The sequence below is a fragment of the Carlito syrichta genome, unplaced genomic scaffold (assembly GCF_000164805.1).
Source record: "Carlito syrichta isolate Samal-C Ts95f unplaced genomic scaffold, Tarsius_syrichta-2.0.1 Scaffold305678, whole genome shotgun sequence".
NCBI lineage: Eukaryota > Metazoa > Chordata > Mammalia > Primates > Tarsiidae > Carlito > Carlito syrichta.
The window spans coordinates 408,898-434,535 of record NW_007249774.1 but is presented as its reverse complement, the minus strand read 5'-3'; the positions used below and the strand labels follow the sequence as shown (position 1 = coordinate 434,535).

At 40.8% G+C, this 25,638-nt stretch overlaps 1 protein-coding gene across 1 annotated transcript; it reads left to right on the top strand.

Annotated features, from left to right (window-relative positions):
• The first annotated feature begins 13,542 nt into the window (after window positions 1-13,542).
• On the top strand, window positions 13,543-22,469 carry DHODH (dihydroorotate dehydrogenase (quinone)). Its single transcript, XM_021714568.1, has 6 exons — window positions 13,543-13,627; window positions 18,770-18,957; window positions 20,134-20,247; window positions 20,896-21,049; window positions 21,237-21,396; window positions 21,899-22,469. Exons 1-6 carry the CDS (start codon window positions 13,543-13,545, stop codon window positions 21,951-21,953), a joined length of 756 nt encoding a protein of 251 aa, XP_021570243.1. The 3' UTR covers window positions 21,954-22,469.
• Window positions 22,470-25,638: the final 3,169 nt, after the last annotated feature.

Genomic DNA, 25,638 nt, shown 5'->3' with positions numbered 1-25,638 from the left:
CCCAAAGTACAATTAAAGAGATTGACTGCCTATTAGTGGAAGGCACTGGTATCAGCTAATCTGAAATTAAGCGGGAGATATTTTGTTAAGACTATGTTTTATTAAGCAAGCAAAATGTAAAACCTTCACATCTTTGGTGATTGATTTGTGACCTTTTAAAGGACCTGCTAAATGGAACAATTGAAGAATGTGGGAGCAATTAAGGAGCTTTCGCAAGGCAGTTCACTTATCAAAATGACTTAGACAAGATTTCAGCTGGATCACTGCCCCTTCTACCTTAACTGCTGTCAAATCGTATCCAACAGCCCCAAGAAGACTATTTTAGGCATATCAGCAAAATGCCACCCTGAACTTTTAGCAGCAATTATAGGCATAACGGATATTGGCCACATAGATTTGAGCCGTGAGCTTCGATCTGCACACCCCTAGATGCCCAGCTGATCTCTTTCTTGCCTTCTCTTACAGGTAACTGCTGTTCCCATTAGCATTTTCCAGATAAAAGCCACTGTCTGGAAAGGGTAAAAGTTAAGCTAGCTCAAGTGATGCGGCACTTTGTTCCAGTAAAGCTTCCTTTGAAATAGCAATTACTAATGTGCATCAGGTAATTTAAGGAAACGGAGTAAAACGACCAGAGCGCTTTGAACAGAAATATCATCCCAAGCATTTAGTTTCCTCTCCTTTTTCTTCCTCAGGCTTTCTGTTTGATGAAAATGAGCCTGTTCCTTCTGAGATTGCTCCAGCCCCTTCTGTGTTCATGGAGAAGGGTCCTTCCAAGTGCAAAATAACCAGGGTGTTTGCTGAATATCCTTTTTGCTTCCAGACAGAATAGTGGTCCCCTGCTCTGGGCTCCTCTTGGACAGAAACATCCCTTTCCATTCTGAACCCAACCCCAGCTCCCTGGTCTACAGTAGGGAAAAGAGAAAATTAAACATTCACACAGACATGTTTGCCTTTGAGGTCCGTTTTTAAAGGTACCACATGCCAAGGACATCACCAAATTCAATCTCTCTCCTGAGTATGATAAAAGTGAAGGAACTGACTTCTGATTGCTTACGATGGCAAGATTTTCATTTTTTAAACATTCATGGACCACTTGGGAGGGTGAGATCAGGATCTATTCTGGTTTTTTCTTCACCAGTGTCCTCCAAGTCTGTATCAATTGGATAAAAAAGGTACATGCCAGTCCACCTTCTCTTGCCCCCAAACCAGGGCCAGCATCTGCTCCAGATTAAGCAGACTGGACTCCTTTACGTAGGCACTGAAATTGTTTCACAAGAACTTTCCAGCAACAAATGCAAGCTGTAGGAATTGCTGCACCTATAGCTGACAGCTGCAAAAATTATTACTGTTGTGTTCTAGTGCTCATTTTCTATTTCCCTCATCCCACCTACATTTAATATTTGAAATTCTTCTCTAAAAAAGATGTATCTCATCTCCCCCATTTGCTTATTTATTCAATCAACTAGTTGTATCAGTATGGACTCATGAATCCAAATTTTGTTCTTTAGGTCACAACCTCATAGTGTCATGATTTATTTGATGGCTCAAATTATTCCATCTTGGGTCACTGGAAGCTCATTAGGGTTCTTCTGTGACCACGCTACATGCCCTTATCTCTTTTTTCTCTTTATTATCAATTTTTTGACACCATCTTAATTTTCTGTCACTATAAGATGCTCCAGACTCATAGGCTATTTTCCCTGATCCAGTCTTGGAAAATATTTATTCAAGGATCCCCAGTTCTTTTCATTGGAGAATGAAGCTTAGAAACCAAAATGCAGGTATTAAGTGTGCTCATCATTTCTGGGATATAACTTCTCTGAGGACAGGCATAGAAAATATATTCATATCCATATCTATATCTATGTGCATTAAGCCTATTCATACACAAGAATCTATTTGTTATTTATCTATATGTACATTACAATCAACATAATTTGATGTTAACATTCCAACTCTTCTCTTGCAACTGAGGGTCCAGTTTAGTCTTTCCCTTACTAATTCATCAATTCCTACTCTCTTAATAAAAAGACAGCTCCCATTAGCTACAATTTATTTACTTATTTGTTCAACTCTAGTGTATGTATGGATTTAAAATAGTTATCCTTGTGTGGAAAAACATTGCCATCTAGAATGCAGTGTTATATATGTATGTTTTGCCTTTAGCCTTACACTATCTAAGCAAATTAATTTTTTACAAAAGTACTTGGGTCAGAGCCTTTTTTCTTTACCCACTACAGTAAGGGTTTTCCATACTTTTGTAGTACAATAAGATTTACTGTCACAATCTACCTTACATCCTGAGAGTCCCACATTCTGGTTATTTTTTAAGGGACATTAAATTGTTTAATCTTCAACAAGTAATGGTCATTGTTTGTGATATACACTTCTGCTGGTTTCAGCAAATACTTAGTCATGTATCCATCACCATGAGACCATTCAGAACATTTCCATTTTCCTAAATATTTCTTTATACTGACTTTTTGTTGTCAACCACTGACATGTCCCCCAACTCCTAGAAACCACTAATATTTCCATCCCTATAGTTTTTCCTTTTCTCAAACGTCATGTAAATGGAATCATACAGTATGTAGCTTTTGAGGTCTGGTTCCTTTCATTTAGTAAAATGTGCATAAGTTTCCTTTGTGTTGTGCAAATTAATAGTTTTCTCCTTTTAATCGCAGTGCAGATTTCCGTTGCAAGACTGCACCACAGCCTGTCTATCCATTGCTCTACTGAAGGATATCTCAGATGTTCTTGGTTAGGAGCAATTATTAGTAAATATGCTATAAAGGGCCAAGCACGGTAGCTCAGCTGGTAATTCCAGCACTTTGGGAGGCAGAGGTGAGAGGATTGCCTGAGCCCAGGGGTTCGAGACGAGCCTGGGCAAATTGGTGAGACCTTGTCACTACAACAAATCATAAAAATTAGCTGGGCATGGTGGCATTTGTCTGTAGTTCCAGCTCCTTGGAAGGCTAAAGGAGGAGGATAGCCTAAACCCAGCAGGTTGAGCCTGCAGTGGTTGTGAGCATACCACTGCACTGCAGCCTGGGTGACAGAGTGAGACTCCAACTAAAAACAAAGTGCTATAAATATTTATGTGCACATTTCTGGGTGAATATACATTTCTAATCCCCTTGAGTAAATACCTAGAAGTAAGATTGCTGAATTGTGTAATAAGTGTAGGTTTAGCATTAGACAGGACTGCCAAATTGTTTTCCAAGGTAGTTGCACCATTTTGTGTTACCACAAGCAGTAACTAAGGGTCTTTGTGCTGCACTCTCACTGGCATTTGGTATTGCCAGGTTTGTTTTTTCTCTTCATTTTAACTACTATAATAAGTATTTAGTGACATTCCAATTGTGTTATTAATTTGCATGTCTCTAATTTCTGATGATGTTGAGCATCTTTTCACATGCTTATTTTCTATCTGTATAGGTTATTTGATGAAGTATCTATTCAGGTCTTTGGCCTATTTTAACTAAGTTAATCATTTTCTTATTGTAGAGTTTAAGAATTATTTTTATATTTTGCAAACATATCCTTTATTACATATATGTTTTGCAAATATTGTCTCCCAGTCTATGGCTTGTCTTTTCATTCTATTAACAGTGTCTTAACAGAGCAGAAGTTTTTAATTTTAATAAAATTCACCTTATTAAATTTTTCTTTAAAGGATTGTGCTTTTGATCTTGTATCTAAAGACCAATCACCAGTTACAAGATAATTTACATTTTTTCTCATGCTTTCTTCTAGAAGTTTTGTCTTGTATATGTAAACATATGGACTATTTTTAGTTAATTTGTATGAAAGGTGTAAGGTCTATATCTAGGCTCATTATTTTGCACATGACACCCAATTGTTCCAGCACCTTTTTTTGAAAAGATGACTTTTCTCCAGTTAGTTGCATTTGGTTTTTTGTCAAAGGTTAGTTAATTGTGCCGTGTGTGGGGGCTCATGCCTATAATCCCTGCACTTTGGGAGACTAAGGCAGGAGGATTGCCAGAACCCAGGAGTTCAAGACCAGACTGGGCGATACAGAAAAACCCCATCTCTTAAAAAAAAAGTTAGCCAGGTATAGTGGCATCCCAGTTACTGGGAAAGATGAAGTGGAAGGATCACCTGAGCCAACATTCAAAGCTACAGTGAGCCATGATCATGCCACTACACTCCTGTCTGCGACAGAGTGAGACTTGGACTCAGAAAGATAAATAAATAAAATAAAGCTAATTACATTTATGTGGGTTATGTTGGGACTGTCTGTTTTGTTCTGTTGATCTATATGTCTGTTCTTTTACCTATGCCATGGTGTCTTGATTACTGTAGCATTACTGCAAATTTGGAAACTGGGCTCAGTGATTCTCCCTATGTTGCTCTTCTTCTTGAGTTATATTGGCTATTCTTGTCCTTTGGCCTTTTCTATAAACTTTTCGATCAATTTTTCAGTATATGCAAAATACCTTGCTGAGATTTTGATTGCAATTGACTATAGATCAAGTTAGAAGGAATTGACATCATAACAATATAGAGTCTTCTAATCGCTGAATATGAAATATTTCTCCATGTATTTAGATCTTTGAATTATTTCATTAGAATTTCATTTTCCACATGTGGATTCAGTACATATTTTGTTATATTTATACTGAAGAAAGTACTTTGTTTAGATTGATGCTATAGTGAAATGGTCTTGCATTTTAAATTATAAATTCCAAGTGTTCATTGTTGGTATGTAGGAAATCAACTTGCTTTTATACTTTAATCTTTTGTTCTGTGACCTGGTTAGTTGCAGGGTTTTTTGGTTTATGGGTTTGTTGTTGTTGTTAATTTTCAAGGTTTTTCCACAGAAACATTTATGGTATCTGTGAGAAAAAAAGCTTTATTTCCCCTTTCTCAATCTGTACATATTTTGTTTCCTTTTCTTCCATTATTGCACTGGCTAGCATTTTCAGAATAATGACAAACATAAGTGGTAGGCAGGACCATTTTTTTCTTGTTAGAAATCATATAGGGAAAGTTTCCAGCATCTTTCCCTTAGGTATGTTAGCTGAACGTTTTTGGTACCAATGTGAGAAAATGTTGCTCTGGTCCTAATCCTTATCAGGATTTTATGTCGGATTTTTTCATATGCTTTTTCTGCACAAATTGATATGATCCTATATTCTTCTTCCCTAGTTTTAGATGTGATGGATTATATCAATTACTTTTCAAGTGGTGATCCAGTCTTGTACACCAGGAATAAATTCCACTTGGTGTGATGTCCAATCTTTTTTTTTTTTTTGATGTCCTTATAACCCAATTTTTATTCAATAATATTGTTTTTCTCTCCTCAAATTATAAAATTAACATATGTTCACTTTAAGAAGTATAAAAATGAAGCAACTTATATTTCAAATATCATAATTTTGAATTTTTCAGTTTTGTGGGGGGAGGATGGTGAATATATATAAATATATGTATTTATATATATACATAATTGCACATTTATATGTTTGCATATAAAATACATATATGCACACAATCACACATACATTTTTCATTCTACAAAATTGAGATTATAAGCCCAATTTTTTTTTTTTTTGGATCTACAAGGAACTCAAACATATAATCTTTTTTTATACACTGTTGGATTTAATATGTTAATGGTTTCTTGAAAAATTTTTAATCTACATTCATGAGAGTTATTGATTATTGGTCTATAGTTTTGTTTTTTTTTTCCTTTCTTGTAAAGTTTTTTAGTTTTGGTATTAATGTAATACTGGCCTCATAAAACAACTGAAGAAGCATTTCTTCCAATTCTATTTTCTAAAAGAAACTAGAGAATTGGCATCTTTTTTTTCTTTTTTCTTTCTTTCTTTTTTTTTATTTCTATTTTTTGCATTTTTCCAAGAGAATTACACTTGTTTTGTTTTGTTTTTTTCCTTTCCCATTGAAAGACGTGGACTTAGAGCTTTCATTTTTGAAAAAGTATTAGCTATTGAGTCAGTTTATTTTTAGATATATATGCTAATTTAAATTATCTATTTTTCTTTCTTTCTTTCTTTCTTTGAATTGTAATCTCACTGTCACCCAGGCTGGAGTGCAGTGCCACACTCACAGCCACTGCAACCTCAACCTGCTGGGCTTAGGTGATCCTTCTACCCCAGCCATCCAAGTAGCTAGAACCACAGGCATGCACCACAAAGCTTGGCTAATCTTTTGGATTTATTGTAGAGGCTAGGTCTCGCCATGTTGCTTAGGTTGGTCTCGAACCTCTGAGCTCAGGCAATCCTCTCTGTCTTCCAAAGTGCTGGGATTACAGGCGTGAGTCACTGTGCTCAGCAAAATTATTCCTTTTTCTTTTTGTCAAATTTGGTTAGTGTGTCTTTCAAGGAATTAATCACTTTCTCTTAAGTTATCAAATTTGTGGGCATACAGTGGTACATAGTTGTTTTTTTTTTAACTCAAAAAGTAGTACTGATGGTATCAGTAGTGATCACCTCTCTTTCATTTGGAGATTTGTAATTTGTATGCTTTCTTTTTTTGTCTTGGTTAGCTGGGACAAATTTTATCAATCTTTAGATCTTTTAAAAGAATCAGCTGTTGGGTTTGTTGATTTTCTCCATTGTTTACTTGTTTGAATTTTATTTATTTATGCTCTAATTTTTGCTTCTTTTCTTATACTTACCTGAGGCTCAAGTTGCTTTTCTTTCTCTATTTGCCTTTGGTAAGTCTTGGATTGTTGATTTCAGATCTCACTTCTTATTTGATGTATTTAGTTAATGCTAAAATTTCAGCTCTAAATACTGCTTATCAGTATTTTTATTAACTGTGTTTTCATTTTAATTTAGTTCAAATTATTTTTTATATTTCTCCTGAGACTTTCTTTTGCCCATGTGTTATTTGAATGTGTGTTGATTAATTTCCAAATATTGGGGTTTTTTTCAGTTCCCTTTCTGTTTTTGATTTCAAATTCCTTTCTATAATAACCTGAGAAAATACTTTGTGTGATTTAAATTTATTTAAATGTATTAAGGATTGTTTTGTGGTCTTGAATGTGATATGCCTTGGTGAATGTTACATGTGTATTTGAAAATAACATAGATTCAGATGTTTTGTATAGAGAGACTACTCACTTAATGTCAATTGGATCAACTTGATAGGCATTGTTTTTCAATCAACTGCAGCCTTACTGATTTCAGCCTTTTTAATCTATCATTACTGAAAGAAAGACATTGAAGTCTCCAACCATAATCCTAGATTTATTTATTTACTTTTCAGTTCCATAAGTCTTTGTCTCACATATTTTGATGCTCTGTTGTTGAGTGCATTTAGGTTTGGGGTCATTATTTCTCCTTGGAAATTTAATTTCTTTATATTTATGTAATGCTCTGCTTTAGCCTGGTTTATCTTCTTTGTTCTGAGGTCCATTTGTTGTGAAAATAATCTAACTACTCCAGCTTTCTTTAGATTGGTACTAGCATGGTATATCTTCCTCCATCCCCTACTTTTAACATACCTGAGATGTCTTATCCAAATTCAGTTTCTTGCACACAGCATATAGTTGGGTTCTGGTCTCTGTCTCTGTCTCTGTCTCTGTCTCTGTCTCTGTCTCTGTCTATGTCTATGTCTATGTCTATGTCTATGTCTATGTCTATGTCTATGTCTCTCCTGAGATAATATTTACCTTTTCATTGGTATGTTTATATAATTCATGTTTATAGTGATTACTGATAAAGTTGGATTAATGTCTACCAAGTTTACAACTGGTTCATTGCATTTGTTATTTTGTTATTTAATTAGTTTTTTCCCATTTTTCTGCCTTCTCTGGTTTGGACTGAGAACTTTATATGATTCTATTTTAACCTCTTCTGCTAACATATCAGTTTTACTTCTTTTAAAAATTATTTTAGCAGTTATCCTAGAGTTTGCAATACTTATATTTAAGTATTTTTAAGTCCTTCAGATAACATTGTAATGCTTCCTATGTAGTATAGGTAGCATAAGAGTATATTCCTAATTTATTCTTTTCTTCCCTTATGAAATTTTCAGCATTTATGTTATTATCAATATGCTGTACTTACCCAGGAGATTATTGCTATTATTAATTTAAATTAAACAAATATATATCTTTTAGATCAATTAAAAAGAAAAAATAAATATTTTAGTTTTTCTTAATTTCATTCTTCTGTCATGCTCTTCCTTTCCTTATATAAATCAGTTTTGACTCATATGATTTCCTTATGCATATTACTTATTTTAACAATTGTCCTATATCTTTGCTTTTCCACAGCTTGACTATCAAATACATTACTGGGTCTTGTTGACATTTATTGTTCTTAGGATTCTCTAAGATTCCTGGATTTTTGGTTTGGTATCTCTTACCAATTTTGTAAAGTTCTTAGCCATTATTACCTCAAAGTTTTTCTTTACATCATTTCTTTTCCATTTGGTATTTTAATTGCATGTATGTTACATCTTTTGAGATTATCTCATAATTCTTGGAAGTACCATTCTTGTTTTTTATTCTTTTTCTCTTTGTATTTTAGTTGGACAGTTTCCATTGATTTATCTTTCAACTCATTGGTGCTTGTCTTGGTCATGCCCTGGCTACAGATGATCCCCCAAAGGCATTCACTATTTCTATCATTGCCCTTCTGATTCCCTGCATTTCCTTTTTATAATGTATTTGAGTTTTTCATAGTTTCTATATCTGTGGATGCCAGAAGTTTCATATTCCTCAAATTTCCTTGTTTTTTCTCTGCTGGGGACTTGGTCTTCCCTTTGTGCATAGAGATAGTCCACATCTTGAAGATCTTCCAGTTGTAATTACCTTATATTGAAGCCTTAGTGATGGAAGAAGTTGGAGAGCACTGTGTAATCTTATGATTAACTCTCAGCTTTTATATTGAAGAGGAAAGCTTCTGAAGGCTATTGATTATTGATTCTTAAAGACTGAACTAGCCCTGCATTCCCAGATTAAACAAAATTTGATCATGCTGTGTTTTGTGTGTGTGTGTGTGTGTGTGTGTGTGTGTGTGTGTGTGCAATCACCCTACTTGTATGTACAACAAGGGGTTAGTCTAGCATATTATTGATGACAATAGCTTATAGCACAGAAAATAGATAAGTTCTGCCATGTTGCTTTAGATGTTTGCTGTGTAAATGCTGCTTGAGGGTAAGTCAGAAAGACATGTGTTGGTTTATATTAGAATATACAGATCTTCTCCAGTCCTTTTCACTACAGGATTACCCTCTACTGTCCAGTCTCCAGATAACCTTTTTCCCAATTTTCTATTAAAAATAATAGTGATGACGGGGGGAAGTGTTCAGTGTTTTAACTTTCCATGTTTTCAATACACAATTCCATGACTATGGCCATCCTTGAAGTGGTGCTGGAGAAATAGAGGAAGAAAAGGAGGAGGAGGAGAGTATTCTTCTTATACTTTCTGGTTTGCTAAGGTCCATTTTCTTGGTTCTCTGACTAGCAAGATGAGGTTTCTCTTAAAGTCTTTGGTGTCCACATTTGTTGTGTAGTTTAGCAACTGGGGCCATCCAGGAATAAATGCTTGAATATGAAATGTGAAAAGTGAAAAATACGTTTCTTTTTCATGTTTTGCTTTCCCTCCTCAACCAGTCTGCTATTGGTTATGTTTAGATTTAGCAGTTATTGATACTTTTTCTAGAGTTGTACATTTAATCACTGGGAGAGAGTAGCTGTAATGTGTTGACTCTGTGATACTCTTCCCTTCCTAACTCATGTCTTTTAAACTGTAACACAGAGTTATTTTAACACCTCAAGATCTACACCATTAATATGTTAGTTACCTGCTTCCAGGGTTAAGAGTGATAAAGAAAATTCAACAAATTCAATTGGTTGGTGATAACTGTATTTTTATTGAAAAGAGAGTTAAAGAACCATTAACTGGTTCTGCCTATGTTTTCTGAGGAATGCTAACCCCCAGATCACGTCAGTTAGAAAAGCATAGAAAATATCCATCATTAAATTTGTCTTCAGGGATGAACTCTTGGTCACAAGAGATTCCACCTAGTTCTCAGTAAAATATGTATTAAAGAAAGGATACATAATTAATATGTAAGACACAGTGTATATACTGCCAAAATATCACTCAATTTAAAATATCTTTCCAAAGTGACAAAATTACCCTGAGGACATGTAAAAGTTAATGTTACAGGAAAACATAATAAATCTGGAAGGATAAAGAAGGCCATTGGGTTGGGAACTAGAAAAATTTATACTCCAAACCCAAAATTGACAAATGCTCCATTATTAGCAATAGATCAGTCACTGTTGGATGTGACCGCCCCCCCACACACACAAGTCTCTCTCTCTCTCTCTCTCTCTCTCTCTCTCTCTCTCTCTCTCTTTCTCTCTCCTCTCTCTCTCTCTCATAAAACTCATTCACATAGAACATTTCTAAGTAAAGTTTAATGAAAGCAAAATATGGTGGATTGCACACCTAATTATACCATTCAGCAGATAATAAAAAGCAATTAACCAGCCGGGACAAATAAGCCAACAATGAACAAAATCTCCTGCCTTCCTTCCCCCAGACTGGAAATCAAAGCTAAAACTGGTAAGGTGGGATTAAAGAGTGGAGCAGACATCAGCAAATTTTGAACTAGACACTTTAAGCTTCTCTGCCTTGAGAATTCTCCCTGTCCCACAGGGGTAGACTTGCTCACTCCAAGGAAAGCCCTGGAAATGACTGTGCTTGGGAGGCCAACTTATTAGTGCATTTTAATATTTTCTTGGAACACTATAAAAACACAAACATAACACACACGAAATTTAAATCATCATTGCACAGAAAATATTAAAAATAGGTTGCTGAGTCAGGCGTGGAAGCTCATTCCTATAATCCCAGGACTTTGGGAGATTGAGGCAGAAGAATCACTTGAAGCCTAGAGTTTGAGAGCAGTCTGGGCACATAGCGAGACCTCTATCTCTATAAAAAATAATTATAATTAAATAGTTGCCAGTTTATGAAAAATAAGTATCTCATTTTAGTCTTTCTAGGATTTTAAACCCACATTTACCAAATTGTTCTGTTAAATAAAGCATATGGTCAAAGATATACAATGAGTTTTGAGAAAATAGATCCTGATATCTGAGCATGAGATCATCATCTCAGTATTGGATGACTTTTAGGCAGAAAAGTGAGCTCTTTTGAGTTAATTCAGAGAGACCTGCTAATAAGCTTCCCTTTGAATGTGCTAATGAGAGTCAGAGACAGGCCTGTGAATTGAAATCCATGGAGAGTCAGGTTAGCTCTCTGGTTTCAACTCTTTGACCTCTTAAAGCCTTTTACTTACGTTGCTCAAAAAAAGAAAAATAATCTAATTCTCATTTTTTTAACTCTATTCAAACAACTCATTGTTCCAACAGTAAAATAAATAAATAAAAAGTATTTTCTAGGGGTCTGGTACAAGGGATTTAATAATATCACAAAGACTCTCTGGGATTATAGTTCTAAGAAGAGAGACAGATGTTCAAAAATAATTACACAACAATTATCTGATTGAGGTAGTGAGAGATTGCCATCAAAAGAATGCATAATGGGAAAGGAAGATATTTAAGTGAAAGCTTAACCTAGTTCATAGGTCAAGGAAGTCTTCCTTGAAGAACTGACATCTAAGTCAAGACCTTAAGGATATGTGAACATCACCCAGTCTGAGGGGGAGGGGGAGAGTAAGGTCAAAGGCTAGAAATTCTTGGAGGACCATGTCGGGACTATTAAGACATCTCCATAGGAAAAATGTGTTTTTATTCTTTAATATTAATTGGTTTTATAAAATATTTTGGTCAGCCATGGTGTCTCAAGCCTGTAATCCTAGCACTTTGAGAGGCCGAGGTGAGGGAATTGCCTGAGCTCACGGGTTCGAGAACAGCCTGGGCAACTTGGCGAGACTTCATCTCTACATTAAATCAAAAAAATTAGCCAAGTGTGGTAGCATGTGTGCCTGTAGTTCTGGCTACTTGGAAGGCTGAGGCAGAAGGATCACCTGAGCCCAGCTGGTTGACGTTGGGGTGGCCGAGGTGTGCCACTGCTCTCCAGCCTGGGCAATGGAGTGAGACTCCAACTCAAAAAAAAATTTTTTTTTGAGAAACTTCTATTTGCCAGGTACTGTTCTGGCCCTGTACTGCAAGAGTCAAGAGACAATCTATCACTTCCTATTTGAGTACCTCAGCAGGTATGCTCATCTTCCTGAGCTCCTATTTCCTTATCTATAATATGTGGTAACTGATTCACAGGTTGCTGAAAGAACTTAGAATAAGAACATCCTCATATTGTCCACCTCATCTCCCCACTGAGCTGAATCGCCATCTGGCCTGGTCTAGGCACTCCCATCTAAATGCCTGTTCATTTTTCCAATCTTTCCATCAAAGCACCAATTTCATCCTCTTAAACCCACCCAAGTTCGTCAGTATCAGACCTTTCTCCTCTATAAAATTATTTTCATTATTTTTGAAATTATAAATGTGTCTACCATCCCACCTAGGGACCTTTCCATCTTTTGTTCTCCTTTAGGTGACAACCCTAGACAGTGCTGTCCACAGGCTTCTCCCATTCCTCTCTAAATATTCCCATCACCAGGAGCAAGACCAGGTTTTAGGGGAACTGAAACATTTGCACTTTGTAAAGGGGTGCTTTTAAAAATCAGCAAAGCAAAATTAGATGTAAAAGCAAATAGATATTTAGAATAAGAAAATAAATCATAACAACATTTTAATTTTAAAATCCTGGCAAATGCCATAATCATAAAATCTAGAAAAATATCCTTCGTCATTGTTATTTATCACCATATACCTCTGCAATGCTTTTATCCTTGCATCTTATTATTATGTAACTTTGGATTACCTCTTTCTATGACATGGAGAGTTTATTATAATTTTCTTCGGAGAGAGTAGAAAGGTAATTCAATCTTCCCTCCATCATGGCTGATCAAAATTTGCTTTTTAACTATTAAGAGTTTGGAAAACATTATTTTCAATTCACAATGTATTATTGGTAACAGCACAAACAATTGTATTGTCAAATTTAGGAAAGTCTCCATCAAACTCATGTCATATACAAACTCTAAGATTTAGAAGAAATGTTTATAGACCGGCTTCTGGCTTCATACATTGCACATCTTCTTCCTTCACTATCCACATACTCCTGGTACTGGGCACCAGAGGACATGTCTGTATCAAGAGACGACCTGGTCCTGCCCTTTGGACAAGATACCTGGTAAATGGGCCATGGAGTATCCCTAAAGTCAGACTCACCCTGGAATCCTGGCAATAACTCAACTGAACATAGAAATGGCTTTAACATGTCGTTATAGTTCACTAATCTCCAGTTAAATGTGTTCCCAAGTCAACTTCCCTGTAGCTGGATCCCAAAATACCCCATGTTCCTGCTCAAACACCATAAACAAAGTCAAATGGGAAGAAACTACATCTTAACTAATTGTGGTTAAAATATCTTTCTTTATCAAATATTATAAAAATGTGTGACTATATCCTTAGGGCCCCTCCTGGGGCCTTGCATGGAGACCATGCCAGTGAAGGGCCTGGATGACATCCAGTTTCTTGGAGAAGCTGCCTTGGAGAATTATGTCTCATGCTCCAGGGCAGCTGCCAGTCAGTGGGAGCATCTCCTGTGCAGTCTCACTTTGTTTGTCCTCTAGGATGTCAATCCCTTGGTTTTCCTCCTACCTCACGAGTTCTCCTTTTTCAGCCTCTATTGTTCAAAACCGCTTAACATGGGGATACCGCAAGGTTCAGGATTTAGCTCTTTTTATCTACACTGACTCTGCAATGAGCCTCCTGTCATGGCTTTAAATACCTTCTGTACTGTGATAACTCCTAAATTTTCATTTCTGTGTTGGGCCTGCTCCTTGACTCCATGGTCTGATATCTAAGATCTAATTCATCTCTTCCTTTGAAGACAAATCAGCATGTATAACTTCCTATGCCCCAAATCCAGTTACTGTCTTTTCCCTCTTGCACTCTCTGCCACTTTGGGTAATAGAAATTCCTTCTTCCAAGTGCAGAGACTGAGAACATTGGTGTCTCTCTGCCTCCTCTCTTTGCAGTCTACCCACAATGTCTGCCAGCTTTTTAAAATCCACCCAGAATCCAGCTGATTCTTTCTACCTCTTCCTGTAGCCACAGTCCATAAATCTCCACAATTCTCTTACCATGAGCAGCTGCACATCCTTGGACAGGTCTCCCAGCTTTCACTCTGGTTCCCAGGGTTTACGACCTATCCCACAGTGGAGGGACCCTGTTTGGACAAAACTCAGATCCATCCCACCTTTGCTGGAAACCTCTGGGCTCTCTGCATCTCAGCTTTCTCAGAAGAAAAGCCAAGATCCTACCCCTGCAAAGGGTTCTGTGGGGCCAACACTCTCTGACCCTATTGCCATCCTCTCTGTCACTCACCTCCAATCACCTTCTCCCTTGCCCACTTCATATTGGGGACTTATTGTCCATCCTCCTAAGTTCCTTGAGGGTAGGAATCTGTCTCATCCCTTCATCTATCAACCACACCTGCCCTATCTGGCACATGGTAGACACACAGTCAACCCTGTGAAATGAGCACATGGACAGCACTCAGTATATGCCTGGCACTTGGTATACATTCAATCAATGTTTCTGAAATGTAACTTTTCTTATTTCCATCTTCACTTACAAAAAGAATTGAAGACATAAAGAAAAGAGTACCGTTGGCTCTGTAGGGGATTGCCTTCTTCCTCTCCTACCCTCTGCACACCATGAAAATATGATATTAATATCTATTGTGTCTTTTCCTCAAAGCAGATTCAGGTGGGTGATGCTAAAAGAAAATCTTTAACTAAAGACTCCACGGGTGTCGAGCTCCAGTTCCTTAGCAGGCTACTGACTAAATAATATGTTGGCCCTCAGGCAAATGTTCAAACTAAAAATCCTTCAGCAGGGCGCCCTTGTGTTCCCAATCGCATCTCATCTCCAAAGAAGGAATGTTACAATTAGCAATTCAGAAACTCTTTTACATCTTAGTAACCATGCATAAAAATTAATTCAAGCAAAACCTAATTTAGAATAATAATAACATGCTTTCCTAATGTTTCCTACATTAATCATGCTTAAGACAGTTGCTATAGCAGTGCTGTTGGAATTTATTGAAAATAACGTGATTCACTTGGGCGCAAGTTCTCTTTTGAGAATGCTACTATTTGTTTAAGCCACAGAGAAAGAAACGGAAGGATCCTCTCTTTCCTCTGAACTAATTTGAGGTTCAACAGCAGACACAGACAGAAGTAATAAAGTGCTGTTTACTCTGAGGGAAGGTGGTGGTGACCTTTGGTTTTTATGATTAGATTAGTTTTAAATTTGTACTCTTGGTCTCATCTTTTGGCTCATATGCAGGAAAAAAAAATTAGGGAGTGAGGGAGTCAAGTTGAAAAAGGAGGGGAAATGGCATGTATCATGGATAAATCATTCCCTGTCTCGGCTCCAGAATGAAGTCAACCCTCTTCTGGTCCTCTAGGTCTCCCAAAGAGCTGAAACCAGTCTTAAAGGCCATTGCCAGGGACAATGGCCAGCAGAAGTCAACAAAGACAGCATGAGAAGTTAGAAAAAGTCTAGCAAAACAGGAATAGCATGGGATTATATGGCAGCATCCACAAACACTCAACTCAAAACCCTCGGATTCTGGTATTCACAGGAACAACAGCCAGGCCTGGATCCTCGGATACTCAGCTGCTTTCACAGTGGTTAACAGGGGCCATACAGCTAGACAACTATTTAAACTTTTCATGCAGGGTATTAAAGTTGCAGATGTTGTTGTGGGTCCCACTTACCAGAGCACAATGAGTTGGTGCAGTCAGACAGGCCTGGGTTCAAATCTCTGCTATCCCACAAGCTAGTTGTTTCGCCTCTAGCATGTAACTTGCTTTTTCGGCAGCTGTTTCTTCTATAGCAGTATTTCTCAGTCTTGGCACTACTGATGTAGTGGCCTGGAGAATTCTTTCTTGGGGACTGTCTTGTGCATTCGGGGGTGTTTAACAGCGTCCTGGACTTCTTCCCATGAGACACCAGTAGCACCCTCTGTAATGTCTACAGACATTGCCACATGTTCCTAAGAGTACAAGATCACCCAGCTGAGAATCACCAAACTTTAAAATAGAGATAATCAGAGTATCTCTCTGTTACAAATACGAAGTGAAACAAGCTTTCCTGACTGGACTAGGAGCCCCATGTGGGCAGACAGCTTTATGCAATCCTGACTATAGAAGGAATGAATGTGGGAAAGCCCTCAGGCATAGAGTACTTTGGTATGCTTATTAAACAAAAGTACTCCTTTGACTGATTAGAGAACATTGATTTCCTCCCCCCACAAATATTTAAATACCATAATGTCTTACTTTTAAAAAATAGAAAAACTTTGTCTCAGAGCCCTCACCACTGCCCTGCACAGTGGCACATGCCTGTAATTCCAGCACTTTGGGAGGTAGAGGCGAGAGGATTGCCTGAGCCCTGAGGTTCTAGCTTTTTTCTAATTGGGTTCTGGTCCCCTCCCCTGAGCCTCCACCAAAAAGGTAGCTACACAAATCTCTTTTACTTTCAGGCTGATGATAAGAAAGTGTGATTTGGGGTGTAATTAGCATCCTAGATGTTGTTGTTCAATCCTCCCTGATCTGACACACATTTTCTGCGCTAACTTGGTATGCTAGGGCTTTTCCCAGCCCTCATATGATGGAGAATGCAGCCTGTACCATTAACGTACCACTGGCCTTTGCAATTAGGATCGTATCTTAGGTGAAATCAAGTACAGGCAACCTCTTTCTTTCACACATAGCATGTATCTGAGAAAGAATTTTTTCTGGAGTTCTAAAATGTAAGTCAACTGATAGTTCCACGGATTTTTAAGTAAGACGACTGTGTTACTTATGTGCAAATTGAGATACTTTTGAGAGTGAGAGAGGGCAGACATTAATAATTATGCCCAGACCACAGGGGTAATCAGGCTGTCTTGGGGGCACTAAGATGTAAGGTTACCCCAGTTATACAGGGGAGTCCCTTTTCTCAGAGAACTAACATTATAAATTATAAAACAATTATAAGCCGGGTGCAGTGGTTTACTCCTGTAATTCCAGCACTTTGGGAGGCTGAGCTAGGAGGGTTGCTTGATGCCAGGAGTTTAAGACCAGCCTGGCTAATATAGCGAGACACCATCTGTACAAAAAATAAAAAATTAACTGGGTAGTGTGTACATCTAGTCCCAGCTACTCAGGAGGCTGACACAGGAGGATTGCCTGAGCCCAAAAGTTTGAGGTTGCAGTGAGGTATGATTGTGCCACTGCACTCCAGCCTGATGATAGAGCAAGATCCTGTTTAAAAAAAAAACCCTCAAAAAACATAATTACATCTCTACATTTTAGGCATGATAATGGAAAATATTTTCCCATGGTTTTTTTTTGTTTTTATTTTTAATTAGAGTCTTTCTCTGTTGCCTAGGTTGGAGGCAGTGGTGTGATCATAACTAACTGAAGTCTCTTGCCTTAGCCTTTCAAGTAGCTGGGACTACAGGTGTGTGCCACTATACCTGGGTCATTTAAAAAATTTTTTATGAAGACAAGATCTCTCTATGTAGCCCAAGTTGGTCTTGAACTCCTGTCGTCAGGCAGTTCTCCTGCCTCTACTTCCCAAAGTGCCAGGATTACAGGCATGAGCCACCATGCCCAGCTTATACATGTTCTTTAGTTCAGTTTTTTTCTTCGCAACTGTACTTCCAGTTACTTGACGCAAGACCAACAAGCATCCCTTGAAATTAAAGTTATCCCTTCTGACATGCCTATTGATTTGTTTATTCTCAGTTTTATTAAACTTCTGAGGCCTGTGGGGCACGGTGTCTCATGCCTGTAATCCCAGCACTTTGGGAGGCCAAGGCAAGAGGATTACCTGAGCCCAGGGGTTTGAGACCAGCCTGGGCAACATGGCAAGAGCTCATCTCTACAATAAATAAAAAAATTAAGCTGGGCTCCGTGGCTCAGCCTGTAATCCCACGCCTTTGGGAGGCTGAGGTGAGTGGATTGCCTGAGCCCGTGGGTTCGAGATCCGCCTGGGCAGTGAGACCTCATCTCTACAATAAATCAAAAAATCAGCCGGGCGTGGTAGCGCATGCCTGTAGTTCCAGCTACTTGGAAGGCTGAGGCAGAAGGATCACCGGAGCCCAGCAGGTCGAGGCTGCAGTGGCCACAAGCGGCCACTGCACTCCAGTTTGGGTGACAGAGTGAGATTCCAACTCAAAAAAAAAATTAGCCAGCATGGTGGCACGTGCCTGTGGTTCCAGCTACTTGGAAGACTGAGGTGGAAGGATTGAGTTTAGCAGATTGAGGCTGCAGTAGCCTTGACCGTGCCACTGCACTCCACCCTGGTTGACAGTGAGACTCTGACTCAAAAACAACAATAACAACAACAACTTCTGAGACCCATTTTTTGTATCACTGGTATTTGTACTCCTCATTTATCCGTTTTCCATTAATTTTTGAAAAATAAAAGGGCAAAATGCAGTGTAACATCCTCATAGTTGCCCAGACTTTTCTGTACAAAGATGGCGAGCTGTTTTTCGTCAGCAGGCAGGGGAACCATGCCATAGTTTCCCCTGTTTGTCAGCTGGTGTGGGAAAGTTCAAGTTTGGAGGTGAAGACCTACGAGGCTGCTCCTGGGTTGTTTAGTCCTCAGTGTTGCGCAGGAAATGGTGTGTGGGGACAGAATCTTGGCTGGCGATATTTACAGATGGACTGCCGCTGGGGATAAACCTGGGGAAGAATAAGACTTCAGAGGATGCTGCTGCGGACTACGTAGAGGGAGTTCGTGTGCTGGGGCCCCTGGCTGACTACCTGGTGGTGAATGTGTCCAGCCCCAACACTGCTGGGCTGCGGAGCCTTCAGGAAAAAGTTGAGCTGCGCTGCCTGCTGACCAGGGTGAGCAATTACACCACCATGGCCCCTTCTGCCAGCCTGCCCCACCTGCTCTTGTTTATTCTCCAGGGTGAAGCTTTGACATCACTCCCAGAAGCTGTTCTCAGCACCTGGACAGTTAGGACCCTTGCTGTACCCTCCTGAAGCACCCTCTGATCCCCTGTGACAACACTGGTTATAGGCGATAGTCATTAATTGTTCAGTTACCTGTGACTGCCACTAAAGCAGGAACTATGTCTTTCTCATTTTCGCTCTGTCCCTTGCACCTAGCACAATGAGTGAATCGAATGCCTTTTCATCACCCAGTACTGATGGCACTATTTACTAGTTCCCTTTTAGGAACAGATCTAAAAAACCTTAAGATATTTGTCATGTCAATGGGGATCCCCTGGTTCAAAAGAACCAAGTCAGATCCATCTCGATGGGTCCCCTGAATAACTGAAGCCTGGGATTCCTGAAAAGGAGAATTGCTCATGCTTTAGTTTGATAGCTTGTGTGAAAACTCATCGACCTTGCTGGGTGCCTATAATTCTAGCACTTTGGGAAGCTGAGGTGGGAAGATTGAGGCCAGGAGTTCAAGACCAGCCTAGGCAACATAGCAAGACCCTGTCTCTACAAAAATAAAAATTAAAAAATTAGCTGAGTGTGGTGCTGTTTGCCTATAGTCCCAGCTACTTGGGAGGCTGAGGCATAAGAATCACCTGAGCCCAGGAGGTCAAGGCTGTGGTGAGCCATGATTGTGCCACTGTATCCAGCCTGGGTGACAGAGTGAGACCCCAACTCAAAAAGAAAAGAAAAGCCGGGCGCAGTGGTTCAAGCCTATAATCTCAGCACTTTGGGAGGCCGAGGTGAGAGGGTTGCCTGAGCCCAGGGGTTCAAGACCAGCCTGGGCAACTTGGTGTGACCTCGTCTCTACAGTAAATAAAAAAACTAGCCAGGTGTACTGGCATGCATCTGTAGTTCTGGTTACTTGGAAGGCTGAAGTGGAAAGATTGCCTGAGCCCGGCAGGTCAAGGCTACGGTGCCCATGAGCGTGTCACTGCACTCCAGCCTGGGCAACAGAATGAGACTCCGACTCAAAAAAGAAAAGAAAAAACACACTGACCTGTGCTGTAGGTCACAGTTGTACTGTCAGACCATGATCCAGGGGTCTCAGTCTCTGGTCATGTGTTGCCCCAGGTGCTGCAGGAGAGGGATGCCTTGCAGGAAGCCCGTAAGCCAGCGGTACTTGTGAAGATCGCCCCTGATCTCACGGCGCAGGACAAGGAGGACATCGCCAATGTGGTGAAAGAGGTTTGAGTTGGGGCCCTGGGCTCTGCAGAGACCATTTGGCCAGTAGGGATAGCTCTAGATGGCAGCCTTGTGATTTTCTCTTTGTGATTTTCTCTTTGAAGACTGTTTCAGTGGCTGTCACAGTGTAATTCATCTTATAAAAAGTCTAAATGTTTGAATGAGTCTTTTTCTCAAGCTTCTTCCTTCCTCTTTTCCTCATCTTCATCCAGCAAGGTTAAGGTTTATACTGGTATCTATGGCCCGTTTCTGTTGGGACTGGAGTATACTCAGTTTGACTGAACATCAAGTCTCTATGGCATAGAGGGTTGTGGAAACACGGACTGAGTCTGGTAGTTATGGCTTCAAATCCTGGGTCCACCACTTACCTGAGGCCTCAGAGGGGGAGACACTATAAAATGGGTTGTTATAAGGATTAAACCTTGTCCTAGTGGAGCCTTATAGGTGGTCCATATGTGATGGCTACTGTTGTCAAGTTGTGGCTCATTCTGATGCTCAAGCAACAAAGTTACTGAGGACTGGTATAGCTCTTGCTCTTCTGGGGGCTATTGTGGGGGCACCTGGCCCAGCTGTTGCCTCAGATCTCCATAGGAGCTTCTCCGAGTCCTTCAGTGCCATGACTCGGGGCTTTTTTTCTGTCTTGTACTGCAGTTGGGCATTGATGGATTGATTGTCACGAACACCACAGTGAGTCGCCCTGTTGGCCTCCAGGGTGACCTGTGCTCAGAAACAGGAGGGCTGAGTGGGAAGCCACTCCGGGACTTATCAACTCAAACCATTCGGGAGATGTATGCACTCACCCAAGGCAAGGATTCTGCTGTTATGTCTTCAGATCTGTGTGTGGTTTGAGCTCCTGGGCCGTGATCAGAATCACTGTTCCCTAATCTGCCATGTTGGGTGAAGTGGGGGAAGGGAAGGGGCTGTAGGCCTGAAGCCAGACTGAGGTCCTGGGTCTTGTCTTCTTCCTGGTGTTGCCACGTGCTTCTCTGCAGGCAGAATCCCCATAATCGGAGTTGGCGGTGTCTGCAGCGGGCAGGATGCGCTGGAGAAGATCCAGGCTGGGGCCTCTCTGGTGCAGCTGTACACAGCCCTCACCTACCAGGGGCCACCCGTGGTGGGCACAATCAAGCGGGAGCTAGAAGCCCTTTTGAAGTGAGTGGGGCCGTGTGTGTCTTGAAACAGAAGTTAGGAGAAGTTAACTTGGAATGACTCAAGGGGGGTGCTATTCATCTATTTATTATTCATTCAAAAATGAGTGCAGGATACATTCTAAACCTGAGGGTGGGGGGATTACTTCATTACTCTTTTGACAAAGAACAAAAAGTGCCAAGGGGAGTCAGTATTAACCTCCAAGGCAGTGGTGTTTACAAGGCAGAGTTGTCCATTTATTTGAGGAAGAGGAGCCTCAGGAATCCTGGTAACATTCCCACTAACTAGGTCACACTGACTCGATGCCAGGAAGCTGTCAGGTCTTAACACTACTTCCCTTCCTGCTCTGAAAGCCTGGGTCGAAATATCTCTAGGTCCCGGGATGAAGAGGGCATTGGATGTACCTGGGAAGGGATGGTACACTTATGGTGGGTGTAGGCTTCCTGGAAGAGCAGGGCCCATTCTGCACTGTTTGCTGAAATTGCTTTGTTTGCTCTTTTCTCAGAGAGCAGGGCTTTGACAGAGTCACTGATGCCATTGGAGCAGATCATCGAAGGTGAGGACACTGGCTGTCAGAAAGCCCGATCTGGAACCTTCCCATGGACTCAGGCGAACCTTTGTGGTGACTGGATCTTGAAAGGACAGACTCTCTGGCCTTGTCTCCCAAACTGTGACTTGGCAGCACCATAAAAACCAGTCACGCCAGTCATCAGAATCGACAGAAGGCTTTCTTCAGTTCCTTGGTCAGACCATAAACTGCATTTGTGATTCTTCCTAGATTCAACAGTATTGCCAAGGACATTGGATATTTGGGAAAAAGAGTCATAGAAAAAATAAAGCCATTCATTTAACCTAGATTTAAACCTCAACCCTTCCTGGAGGCCATAGGCCTCGCCCACATGCTAAAGGTCCTTCCAGGCCTCTGCACCCTCATCTGTAGTGGGCTTCCCAGAAGCTTGACTATCTTTCATTTGATCTTTATTTTTATTTATGTTATATTTTTAACTTTATTTTGAAAATATTTCCAATGTAAACAAATTTGTTAGAATAGTACAGTAAACTTTTATATGCCTTTCTCTCTCTCTCTTTTTTTTTTTTTTTTGAGTTGAAGTCTCACTCTATCTCCCAGGCTGGAGTGCAGTGGCACACTCATAGTGACCATAGATTTGACCTGCTGGGCTCAGGTGATCCTTCTGCCTCAGCCTTCCGGGTAGCTGGAACTACAGGCGTGTGCTACCACTCCCGGCTAATTTTTTTGGTTTATTGTAGAGATGAGGTCTTAACAAGTTGCTTTGGCTGTCTCGAACCCCTGGGCTCAGGCAATCCTTTTGCCTTGACCTCCCAAAGTGCTGGGTTTACAGGTGTGAACCATCGTGCCCAGCAAAACATTGATTTGTACACACACACACTCAGACAAATATATGGGTATGGATATGGATATTTTTGTATACTTATTTATGGATGGAATGCAAACTTTTCTTTCTTTTTTTTTTTGAGTTGGAGTATCACTCTGTTGCCCAGGTTGGAGTGCAATGGCGTAATCATGGCTACCACAGCCTCAACTTGCTGGACTCAGGCGATCCTTTTACCTCAGTCTTCCAAGTAGCTGGGACTATAGGTGCATGCCATCATGTCCAGCTAATTTTTTGATTATACATGCCATGTTGCCTAGTTGGTCTCAAATTCCTGGGCTCAGGTGATTCTTTTGCCTCTCCCAAAATGCCGGAATTACAGGCATGAGCCACCACGCCTGGCCTGCTATTTTTATAGTTATTTTACATTTTCACACAAATGACATCATACACCAAATATGATTTTGCAATTGACTTTCTTCATATTATAATGTGGGCATTGCTTGTCTTGGTTCATATCAATCTGCCTCATCCTCTTTGTTGGCCAGTCCCCTATTGACAATCACTTGAATAACGTCCAGCATTTTTCTCAGGAACCATCCTTGTACATGCATTTGTGCCTTTGTTCTGGTGCTAATGCAGAGCAGATTCTGAGAAATATGGCAGCTGGGCTGAAAGGTTGGTGTATTTTACATTTTGATAGATAGAGCCACATTGCTCCTGTAAGGTTTTTTCTTGTTGTTTTTTGGTTTTGAGTTGGAGTCTCACTCTGTTGCCCAGGTTGGAGTGCAGTGGTACACTTGTAGCCACAGCCTTGACCTGCTGGGCTTAGGCTATCCTTCTGCCTCAGCCTTCCAAGTCGCTGGAACTACTGGAACCACAGGCTGGTGCCACCACATCCAGCTAATTTTTTTGATTTATTGTAGAGATGAGGTCTCACCAAGTTGTCCAGACTGGTCTCGAACCTCTGAACTCAGGCAATCCTCTCACCTCGGCCTCCCAAAGTGCTAGGATTATAGGCGTGAGCCACTGTGCCCAGTCTCCTGAAAGGTTTTAAAGCAATTCCCACCCTGGAGGCAGCAACAGAGGGGACATCCCCAACTCCTCTGGCTGTGCCTGTTCAAAGCCACACAGTGATGCCTGAAGAAAGAGCTGCCACTGACTATGGGCTGGACACTGTGCTAAGGGCTTGATGTTCCCTCTTTACAGTTGAGAAATTGAGGAGAAGAGAGGTTACTGACTTGTCCAGGTACACTGCTCGCAGTCCTCCGACTGGCTTGAGCCAGGAGGTAGAACCACATGGCATGCTGTGCTGAATATCTCATCACACTCTCTGCTTCATATTCATTCCCCCTCGAGGAGGAGCAATACACTGATGGAGAAATGGGAATGAGAAACGGAGAAAGGAAGGAACCCTTATGGCAGCCAGTCCCCCCTTGTTCACATTCCTCACCTGCTAGGGTCTGACACGCCACATCAGGCAGCTGCACATGCTTTGGGCTCCCTCCTCATTCTCTCTGGGTTTTGACACTCTCTGTGAGCCACCTGCCCTCCCTTCCCACACTGCAGGCACCTGGCTTGCTGTGTCCCACTTAATAGCTTCAGGACTGAACTTGAAGGGAGAAGAGGGGAAGGGGTGAAGGAAAAGGAGGAAGAATTGCCCTTTGGAAGGTTCTCCACTGGAGACTACATTCTGTCTCAGCAGCTGTCACAGGCTGCTGTTTCTTCTCTTGAGCACCAGAGTAAGGAGATGTTTTGCATTCAGGGGCCATGTGGTGTGAGGAATACCTATTTTTCTTTCTATTCTTGAGTTGGAATCTATGTTGCCCAGGCTGGAGTGCAGTGGCACGCTCACAGCCACCACAGCCTCGACCTGCTGGGCTCAGGTGATCCTTCCTCAGCCTTCCAAGTAGCTGGAACTATAGGCACACACCACCATGCCCAGCTAATTTTTTGATTTATTGTAGAGATGCGATCTCGTCAAGTTGCCCAGGCTGGTCTCTAACCCATGGGCTCTGGCAATCCTCTCACCTCAGCCTTCCAAAGTACTGGGATTTTAGGTGTAAGTCACCGCACCCAGTCAAATACCTGTTTTTCTTAATGTTGGAAGCTACGCTGAGAGCCCAGAACAGCTTACAATGCTGGGAGCTGGGGGTGGGTGGGTAACCAGGTTGCTGATGCCCAAGTCTCCCTTTGGACCAAGGACAGTGAGTGGAAGGGTGTGCAGAGTTCCAGATACTATTTACATCATTTGCTTTGGCATTTATTTTTTATTTTTTCGAGTTGGAGTCTCACTCTGTCGCCCAGACTGGAGTACAGTGGCTGCCTCCAGCCACCACAGCCTCGACCTGCTGGACTCCGGCGATCCTTCCGCCTCAGCCTTCCAAGTAGCTGGAATTACAGGCATGCGCTACCACGCCCGTCTGATTTTTTATTTATTGTAGAGATGAGGTCTTGCTGCCCAGGCGGGTCTCGAACCCACAGGCTCAGGCAATCCACTCACCTCAGCCTCCCAAAGGTGCCGTGCTACAGGCTGAGCCACCAAGTCCGGCTGCTTTGGCATTTTTTAATTAATTAATTAATTTGAGTTGGAGTCTCACTATGTTGACCAGGTTGGAGTGCAGTAGCACACTCACTGCTACCACAGCCTCGACCTGCTGGGCTCCAGGGATCCTTCTGCCTCAGCCTTCCAAATAGCCAGAACTACAGGCTCACACTACCATGCCTGGCTAATTTTTGATTTATTGTAGAGATGAGTTCTTGCCAAATTGCCCAGGCTGATCTTGAACCTACACACTCAGGCAATCCGCTCGCCTCGGCTTCCCAAGTTGCTGGGACTACAGGCTGAGTCACTGAACTTGGCCTGCTCTTGCATTTTTTTTTTTTTTTTTTT

Excerpts from the sequence above, each read along its gene's own strand:
- DHODH (XM_021714568.1), top strand. The coding sequence starts at position 13,543 with ATGCCAGTGAAGGGCCTGGATGACATCCAGTTTCTTGGAGAAGCTGCC. Across the intron at positions 20,248-20,895 it reads TCGCCAATGTGGTGAAAGAG|TTGGGCATTGATGGATTGAT; the intron begins GTTTGAGTTGGG and ends CTTGTACTGCAG. Across the intron at positions 21,397-21,898 it reads GAGCTAGAAGCCCTTTTGAA|AGAGCAGGGCTTTGACAGAG; the intron begins GTGAGTGGGGCC and ends CTCTTTTCTCAG.